Source organism: Lipotes vexillifer, unplaced genomic scaffold, assembly GCF_000442215.2.
Source record: "Lipotes vexillifer unplaced genomic scaffold, Lipotes_vexillifer_v1.1 scaffold749, whole genome shotgun sequence".
Taxonomy (NCBI): domain Eukaryota; kingdom Metazoa; phylum Chordata; class Mammalia; order Artiodactyla; family Lipotidae; genus Lipotes; species Lipotes vexillifer.
Window position 1 is genome coordinate 2,379,008 of NW_006782834.1, and position 10,170 is coordinate 2,389,177.

At 39.9% G+C, this 10,170-nt stretch overlaps 1 protein-coding gene across 2 annotated transcripts in view; it reads right to left on the reverse strand.

The window, feature by feature from the left end:
* Nucleotides 1–7,139, reverse strand: part of ART3 (ADP-ribosyltransferase 3 (inactive)) — a 36,232-nt gene extending 29,093 nt beyond the window's left edge. For both annotated transcript variants that reach the window (XM_007455426.1, XM_007455425.1), the window contains exons 1-2: nucleotides 7,071–7,139; nucleotides 720–1,431 (exon numbers count right to left, since the gene is read on the reverse strand). In XM_007455426.1, the coding sequence (XP_007455488.1) occupies nucleotides 720–1,431; nucleotides 7,071–7,139 (781 nt within the window). The remainder of the gene's footprint in view (nucleotides 1–719; nucleotides 1,432–7,070) is intronic.
* Between the last annotated feature and the right edge of the window lie 3,031 nt (nucleotides 7,140–10,170).

Sequence of the window (10,170 nt, forward strand, 5' to 3'; positions counted from 1 at the left end):
ACACGACAGAGTCTGGAAAAGCTAATTATCCTCTTTTCAAGATTTTCTTACAGTTACAGACGATCAAGTAGCTGTTCTGGTCGATGATGTGCAATCAGTCTACTCGGAATTTCTCGGAAAGCTTTTACCCTCCTGATTAAACAGGCAGATTTGGCTGCCGTCCACCTATCCTTTCTTTTTGTCTTGAACGCGGATTGATGCCTACAGCTGCCAACAGTCACACTGAAAACATGAATCAACAAACCAACATGCTAAAATTGGTGGATGACAAAGAGTCTGAGTTACTCATGATGTAGTTGAGACCCTGTACCAACTCTGGACAGCCCACCTCTAGACTTCCAATTAAATGAGAGCCACCAGGCAGGTTTTGTTCCTTGGCCTATACCCACTAGATGCTAGCAGCAACTAAAGATAGTCGTGACAATTAAAAATGTTTCCAGTTACGGTCAACTGACCCTAGTGGGCAAAACTGCTAGTTGAGAACCATTACCTTATATTAGTATTTTGGTTTTTTAACTTTCAATAATACCGTAAATGTATTATTTTGATACAATTAAATTATGAAAAAAGAAACTAACAGTATGAAAAGAGCTAGATGAGAGACCACCAATGTTTTGCCTCCTTTTAAAACCTCCCAATTTTCTTCCTGACCTCTCCCTGGGCCTAAGGGTCTCACTCCTTCTTTCTCAGACATGCACAGACAGAACAGAGACACTTACCACCTAGAAATGCACACTCATAATGGCTGCAGGTCTTGTTTGTGCTTTGAAGGATAAGGTTATTGCCAGCCCCACCCTGTGACACATGAAAAACCTCATTCAGAGGTATTAAAATAATTCTTTCACTTTCTTTATCAAAAAATTTTTCAACGGCAATTCCAAAGCATGTGTTGATGGTTAACAGAACGTCTTGGTCATTAGCAACTTGAGGTTTGGTTGAATATGCCAAAGTGAAATGGCCAAATCGGACTTGGTTTAGTCCTCCAAATGTAAATAAAGTAGTCTGCCTTACGCTATACACCACGTTTTTGTAACTGTTCTCACAAGATCTTCTCAGCAACTGCAGAGCTTTTGTCAGGTAAAAATGAAAAGCTTTGAACTGGAAGCCATAGACATAATCTTTTCGAGACCGGCCAGCCATTTTCCCAGCTTCATTGAACAGATGGTAAAAGGAAGTTTGCTCCTGAGCTTCAGAAACATATGCCATCAGGGCTATTCCATGGTTATCCTTAAAACCCATTGGGAGAAAGAGCTGAGTCTTCCGAGCTTCCCACTTGGCTTCTGCACTTTCCCACACATCTTCCAAGAGCTGGAGGCTTGCTTTTTCCTCCTTGAGCAATTGGGGAACATATTTGATTTCCATCCTGTCAGTGCATTTCAGGTATTCGTCATCAAATGCGTTATCTGCCATATCTAACATTTCAGCTTGTACCTTCAAAGGAAAAGGACATTAATATTCTCGAAATAAAGATATTTGGTGTACATCATTTCTCTCAATTTATCGCATCCACCCCCTCATGCCAAGACTCTCTCCCTTGCTTACAATGAACTTTGGATATGTTTTTACGTAGGAAGTATCTTCCACTGCTAATGATAACTTTTCTCACATATTTGTATGAAAGAGTAAATGACCATGCCTACAACTCATTCGTTGGAACCCTGTGGTACAGAGGAAAGAACAATGAGGGTGAAACTGAAGAAAGTGGGTGGCAGTCCTGGCTTTGAACAATATTCTTAGCTAATTTCCTCAACCACTCAAGACTGTTGAGTAAATTTGAAATATCTTGTGTGAAACACTTTACATGAAGGATAAATATATAAAGGCAAATATTACCCTTTTTGCTTTGATGATGGCCCCTCCCCCTTGTCTGTGTGGTTCAGCTAGGACTGATTGTGCATCTTCAGGCCCTATGATAAGCGACGATGCAGGCTTAAAAAGCAGAGCACTCCCAGAAAAACAAAAGGCTTTCTTTCTCTATAACCATAATCTCTAAGGATAATATTGGCTTGTGGCAGCCAATAGTTATCCATTTAGTCCCATGGAGAATCCTGTCTACAAATAAAGCCAACAAAGGAAGGTCTGCAGAGCTGAGAGGTGAAGAGAGAGATGAGGGCCTGATAACATTACTTAAGGCCTGAGTCTAGCTTTACCTGGAAACTGTATGTTACTTCAGTCATAAGAATCAGTAAATTCCCTATTTATCTGAGCTAGTTTGAATTGTCTTTCCGTTACAAGTAACTGGAAAAGGACTAAGCATCTTTAAATGACACACATAACATAAGAAGCAGGGCAGTGTAGTGTAACGAACACTACTAGCTTTGAATCAGATAGATCTGGGTTCAAATTCCATTTCTGTTAGTAACTAGGTACTAATTACTTATGGGAAAGTTACTTGACATTTCTGAGCTTCAATTTTTTTCATCTAAAAAAATGGGGATAACGTGAGGAAATGATATCTTAATTGCAGGATTGCTGTGAGGATTAAATGATATAATGAATATATGCAAGTCCTTAGCCCCAAGGCACATATCAAGCCTTCAACAAGCTGTGCTTATTCTTATCATTTCGTAATAGGAATATATGTACAGTCTTCCCTCAGTATCCATGGGGGATTGGTTCCAGGAGCCCCCGCAAACACCAAAATCCACAAATGCTCAAGTTCTTTATAAAACTGGCATGGTACAGCCTTCCCCGGCAGTCCAGTGGTTAAGGCTCCGCGGTTGCACAAACCAGGGGTGCTGGTTTGAACCCTGGTCGGGGAACTAAGATCCTGCATGCCACGTGGTGCAGCCAAAAAAAAAAAAGGCACAGTACAATGAATACAGTGGGCCCTCTCTTATCTGCGGGGTCATGCATGTATGGATATGGAGGGCAGACTGTATTATACTGTAAGTTCCTCAAGGGCACGATATGTATCATATTTATCTTCTGAATTCCAAGCATCTAGCACAGCAACTGGCAAAATATTTAGTTCAAGTGAACCAAGTAAGAACCCTGTGCTCAGGCCTATGGATCAAAACACCGGGTGAGCACATCTGCCCAGAGACACCATCTAAGGGTTTCGACAAGTAAAAGGGTAATGCCCTCCATATCATTTGTCTCTTTCCGCTACTCTATACTTGTATGGTACACTGACTGCATAAGTTGCAACCTCAGTTGGAGACTTTATAGAAACACTTAGCCAGGATCTGTTAAAGTTGCGGGCTCCCTGTGAATGATTCTTAAAGCGTGTGAGTGTGTGTGTGGAAAGGAAGAGGCGGTGCAGGGAACCAACTTAAGAAAAAGCAAAATATAACTTGATACCTCCTTCTCACTATCTCTCTTCTCCCCTCAGAGGCAAACTTCAAAAAGACATCTATCTTTGCCATCTCCGTTTCATTTCCACTCATATCCCAACCCTCTTCAATCCGGTTTCCCACCCCCATTCCTCCATCCAAATAGCTCTCACTAAGGAAACATTTCTTCTTAGACTCCTTTGCAGATCTAGCATATTTTAGTCGGCCATTAAACGCTGGTGTTTCTCAAGGCTACTTATTTTCCAACTCTCAATTCTACCCTTAGGCAATTATATACGACCCATAGTTTCAGTTATCGTCTAAATACCTCTGACCTGTCCTGTAAGTGCAAGATATGTATAGCAGCTGCCTACTTACTAACTCCACTAGAATTGCTCAAAGACCCTTCAAACAAAACGATCTAAGACCAAGACCAAACTTATAATCTTACTGCCTACAACTACCATCAACCTAGTCCTTATACAAAACCATCTATTCATTTGTGAAATTTTCTTAGATTTCTCCTTCTCAGTCACCCCCTGTGGCCACTTCATCATTAAGGCCTAACATCCAGAGTGCTTTCTGTATGCGAAGCACTAAGTGTGCACATATATTAATGCATTTAATCTTCACGGTAACCCTGTGAGGTAGGTAGGTACTATTATTCGTTCCTTTTTTAAGGATGAGGAAACTAAGGCACAGAGAGATTAACTTGTTTGGAATTGATATTTGAACCCAGGCAATCTGGCTCCAGAGTCCATTCTCTTAACCAAAGTGTTGTGTTTCTGATGATGAAGATCACTGACATTTATGTAGCAGTACTTTTTAAAAAAGGAGTTTAATTTTGTCCTCATAACAACCCTTATGAAAGGCTGGGAAGGCAATTCACAACACCGTTTTATGAATGTAGGAATTGTGCTGGCATCAGAAACGGTCTTGATTACCAGCCACAGAATATTCTGCTGGGGAAGTCACTGAGACCCCTGAACTCCTGGGTCTGTAGGTCACTTTCTTGAAGTGGGAATTTGAGCTTCATGAGATCAAATCATTGCCATCACCTAGCCAAGAAATGCACTTTCCTCCAGAGCACAGAATGTACCAGAGTGCATCTTGGGCGCCAACGCCTAATTTATCTTCAAGACTTCAACATCTTATAAGACATCACACCCTGAAACCACCACCCCGCATTCCTCACACCATATCAAGGGTTGATCCAATATGATCCTGTCTTTCCCCCTGTGCCTCTAACCAGTCTCTGCATGTCTAATTTTAGACATCAAGTCTTTCTGGCCAAAGGCCACCGCTGATTGTGTGTTCTGTATAGTGAGTACCTTGAGCACTGAAAAAGCCCACAAATGTCACCACAATTCAGGGGAAACTGAATGCACAAGGAACAGGTACAAAGGCTAGGTGAACACACTGATTATATTTTCTTCCTCTGAGTTATCCATTGAAACAAAAGCCTATATGGATGAAATTCAATTACCAAAGGTTTATCACAAAAATGTAAAAATGACCTGAATGGTTAAAAAAAGAAATTGGTTAAACAAATTATGAAACGTTCATAAAACAAACACATCAAATTTATGCTGCAGAAGAATATTAAAAAGGCAAATCAAAACCACAGTGAGATACCACCTCACACCCATTAGGATGGTATAAAGATAAGGAAGAAAAAGGAAAATAGGGACTTCCCTGGCGGCGCAGTGGTTAAGAATCCGCCTGCCAAGGCAGGAGACACGAGACACAGGTTCAACCTCTGGTCTGGGAAGATCCCACATACCTCGGAACAACTAAGCCCGTGCATCACAACTACTGAGCTTGCGTGCCACAACTACCGAAGCTCACGTGCCTAGAGCCCGTGCTCCAAAACAAGAGAAGCCACCACAATGAGAAGCCTGTGCACCGCAACAAAGAGTAGCCCCCGCTCACTGCAACTAGAGAAAGCCTGCACGCAGCAACGAAGACCCAACACATCCAAAAAAAAAAAAGGAAAATAGCAAGTGTCAGCAAGGATGTAGAGAAATAGAACCCTCATACCCTGCCGTATAAGTAATTAAAATGGTGCAGCCACTGTGGAAAAGTTAGAGTCACATGACCCAGCAATTCTACTCCTGGGTATATACCCAAGAGAACTGAAAATATATGTTCCCACAAACAAAAACCTTTGCATGAAAGTTTGTGGCAGGACTATTCATTCATAAGAACAAAAAAGTGGGGCCAACCCAAATGTCCATCAATTAATGAATGGATTTAAAAAATGTGGCATAACCATGCAATGGAATATTATTAAACTATAAAAAAGAAGGATGTGCTAATATACACTGCAACATGGATGAACCTTGAAAACGTTATGCTAAGTAAAAGAAGCCACACAAAAGGCCAGATATTGTATGATTCCATTCAGATAAAATGTCCAGAATATGCAAATCCATAGAGACAAAGTGCATCCCAGGGGATGCAGGGAAGAGGGAACTGGGACTGACTGCTTATAGCTACAGGATTTCTTTTTTGGCATGATGGGAATGTCCTATAATGAGATAGTGGTGATGGTTGCACAGCATAGTGAATATATGAAAATCACTGAACTGTACACTTTAAAATGGTATATTTTGGGGACTTCCCTGGTGGAGCAGCGGTTAAGAATCCGCCTGCCAATGCAGGGACACGGATTCGATCCCTGGGCCAGGAAGATCCCACATGCCGCACAGCAACTAAGCCCATGCACCACAACTACTGAAACTGCACTCTAGAGCCCACAAGCCACAACTCCTGAGCCCGTGTGCCACAACTACTGAAGCCCGTGCGCCTAGGGCCCATGCTCTGCAACAAGAGAAGCTACCACATTGAGAAGCCTGCACACCGCAACAAAGAGTAGCCCCCGCTCGCCGCAACTATAGAAAGCCCACGCACAGCAACGAAGACCCAAAACAGCCAAATTAAATAAATTAAAAAAAAATTTTTTTTAAAGTAAAATGGTATATTTTTATATGTGAATTATACTTCAATTTTTAAAAAGTCACACTGCAGACCAGGTAACAGAATATACAGTGATTGCATAAACAATATATCAGAATATTAAATTTAAAAATGGGTAAAATTTTAAGAATTTAACACATTTTAAAGAACGTACTTCAAATCCGTGGACAAATACTCATTCAGTAGTGATGTGAGAGGTAACAATGTGGCGGGACATATCAAGCGAGGTACCTGGCTCATACTTTACATAAAAATATGACACAGAATGTTTAAAGATTCAATTGTAAAAAATAAAATCATAAACTCTCTATCAGAAAAAAAAAGAATACTGAATGTGGGAAAATAGTCACTATATAGTTTAATGGAAAACATGTAGATAAACATTGCAGTGTCATCTTATCTGAAGAAAAATACATATTTTTAGAATATCTGATGCCATGGACAGACATCTGTAGCACAATATTAACTTAAAAAGGTAAAAAAAATACTATGTATAGTGTGAATCCATTTTTGTAAATTACAAACATAAACACATAGAAGAAAGCTGAGAAGAATACACACCAACAGATTGAGTCTTTCCCTCTGGGTGGAAGATTGTGGATGATTTTTACTTTCCTCTTTTTGATTAATTTTAATTTTTCAATTTTCTACAGTTAACACCTATCGGTGTGTAAAAGATAAGATCTACTTGTAAAAAACTAATTTACCTACTCTCTCTGTTCTCATTTCTATCATCAACCCACACAAATGCCTCAGGCAACCTTATATCAAGAGTTCCCATTCCAGTGACCACATGCTTCCCATTCCTAACATTACCTGGAAGATGTCCATTAGAATCATAGGTGCCAGCAGCACGGTGACCATTTCAAAATGTCCTGCCTTCATTTTTCTCTTCTAAATTAGAAAGAAAAAATTCCGATTTAGTAGACTTAAAGAAAAGGTTTAGGGAAGTAGGACAGGATGACACACTATATATATTTTTTCATTCTGGGTAACAGTGGGTATCATAATGGTTAGGAAGTGATTATTAATAAATTTCCAATGGCTGGAAAGGTCATTAGACTTTGTCTGGTGGTCTAACACCCTCATTCTACAGATGAGGAAACCAAAGCTCAGAGAACTCCAGCAGTTTGCTCAAGATTAAATCTGTCCATTTCCATTCTCTTTTAGACATGTTGTCTCTCCCACCATAGTCACTGGTAGTCATTTTTTCTTCCTATCTCTAAATCTCGCCTCAGCATACATAGGAAATCACAAACTAAAAAACAACCATTTCAGATTGGTCCCCTAGATCCCAGTCTCCAAGAATTCTCCAGGAGTTAGTATCCACGCATATCATCCATTCTTTGATCCTCTTTGCAAACCAAGTCATGCCCATTTGGCTAGGATGGAGGCCAGTAGTGGTAAAAACCAGAAGGTTATCCGAGGCAGTCTGCTTCTCCCAAATATTCACATTTAAGAGAAGCCAAGGATAAAACAAGTGTCTTGCATAACTTTCTGAAGGCAGGAATAAGAAGGAAATGGGTAGGAAGCAATTCTAGTAAGATTATATAATTCTACTGGCTGAATGCCCAATATTCATCCCAAAGTTCATGAGACAGGAGCAGGTAAACAGGAGGGTAAGAGGCCGTCAAGGGCTGAAGCTGTGCCAGAGCCATTAACTGATTCAACTGAAGACTGGTTTATAGTTCCTTCCACATACCTACAACAAAGTTGACATGGCTGGAACTGAACTGAAATCTCTTCTTTTATCCTACCAATCACCATATTATGGCATCTGAAAATGGGGAAGAACAGCACAGGGGAAAGAAGATAGTCTTCCCTTTGGCCCCAGATCCCCATCTTTATTCAGGAGCAGTTTCTTTCACTAAAGATATCAAAAGATAGTACAAACATGCCACTCTTGTGTGAAGCTTCCCTTTAAAAAAAGATTTGGAAAATAATACTTGACAGATAACTGTCACAAGGCAGTATGTACCAAGCAAGCTCTGAATCAGGATTTTCTCGAAAATTCTTCACTTCCATAGTCTGACTGTAAATAAGTCAAAATGTTTACCTGGCTTTTCTGCCTGTGGAGGTTTAAATGATGCTAGTAGTCTCCCCCAGTCTCTCAGTGGTGGTGAACGTGTCTTCAGGATAGGAGGCTGTTGACACTGAGAGCTGAGAAGGGAATGCTTTTCTTTTTATAAACATCCCCAGCAATAGCTTGGCAGTGGCACATTACCTCATTTGTGTTCTGCTATTTATATCTGCCCCCCAGACTATCCCTTGGAATCATTACTGTTAACACCTGAAATCTCCAAGAGGCTTGTAAAGCCACAGCAATTCCCTCTAACCACACAGCGTGTTCAGCTCTGAGCCCTCAGTTCTGGGCTTCTCAGAGAGTGATCACTTCCCATTCCTAACCCTTTGACCCTTTGACTCTGAGATGTCAGACTAAAGCAAGGATTTTACCCTAGCTAAACGGTTCACATAACTCAGGGGACTTGCTGTGTTAATCACTGGCAATGGTGATGGCTATCACCATTCACTCAACTGGCTTACTGTATTTTAGGTACTGTGCCAGGTGCTGGGACACACAAGTAAGTAAAATAAAGCTGAAAAGCACTCAAGCTAACAAAAGACATGAATATGCATACTTAACCAGAATACATGTTAAGAATCTTAGGTACAGGCAAAGCCCAGTGAGAACACTAAGAAGGGAAGGATCTGGTAATATCTACAACTATAGCTCTCATTTGAGTAAAGTACACCTAGTAAATATATTGACTGCAGTGCTGAAGAATACTTAAGAATTCACTGACTATATATATATATATAAAACCGTGAAATGTCCTAGGAAATTCATGCATATGTGTATCAATATTAATTAATAGAATATTTAGAAAGTAGCACTATTCATAAAAGCCCCAAACTACAAACCATCCAAATGCCTATAAACAGTAGAATGGATAAATTGTGGTGTATTTATACCATGGAATTTTGTATAGTATTGAAAATTAATAAACTCTTAACTATATGTATGTGCATAAATGCCACAAATTTTAAACCTATGAACAGATACAAACATCTACACACTGAATGATTTAATTAGTATAGAGTACAAAATCAGGCAAAACACTTCTATGGCATCAGATGTCAGAACAGTACCCTGAGTGGGAGGTAATAACTGGAAGAGGCACAAGGGGAGCATCTGGGATGCTAGCTAGGTTCTGTTTTTGGTTCTGGGTCTCGATTACACTGATATATTGTTTATGAAAATTCACCAAGCTATTACATACTTAAATGTATTTTTCTCTGTGTGTGTGTACATACATATTTACTCAGTGAAACATTTTAAACTGTCGTGAAGTGAACCTACTTTTACAAAACCCATCTCTCCTCCTCAGACTCTTCCAGACGTCTAGCCTCTACCCACCTCACTGGCCAAGCAATTTAAGATTAAATACACTGAATAGGCTCTCAGTAATTGTATCATTTTAAAAAATAGAGTTTAGTTAGAAAGGAAAAAGTTTGCACATGTTTTCAGTCCTTAGGCTCACAATGACCGGCATTTTAGGCCCAGGCATGTGGGCCTACAGGGAATGAGGTAGTGGGATTTTCCTGTATTTGGCCCCCTAAAGCCTATCAGATTCATCAATGAATCACACAAAAGACTGAGTCTACCAAAAAGAGCATAACAAACACTGCATGAAGTTCAAGGCAAGTTTGACCTTATTTATTCCCAGTATGCTTTTGCTCCATTCTTGTTTTCTTTCAAGAAAACATAGTGACTTGATATTTGTATATACTGTGACATGATCACCACAATTAAGTCTAATTAACATCCATTACCATACACAGTTACAAAATATTTTTGTGTGTGATGAGAACTTTTAGGATTTAGTCTCTTGGCAACTCGCAAATGTGCAATATA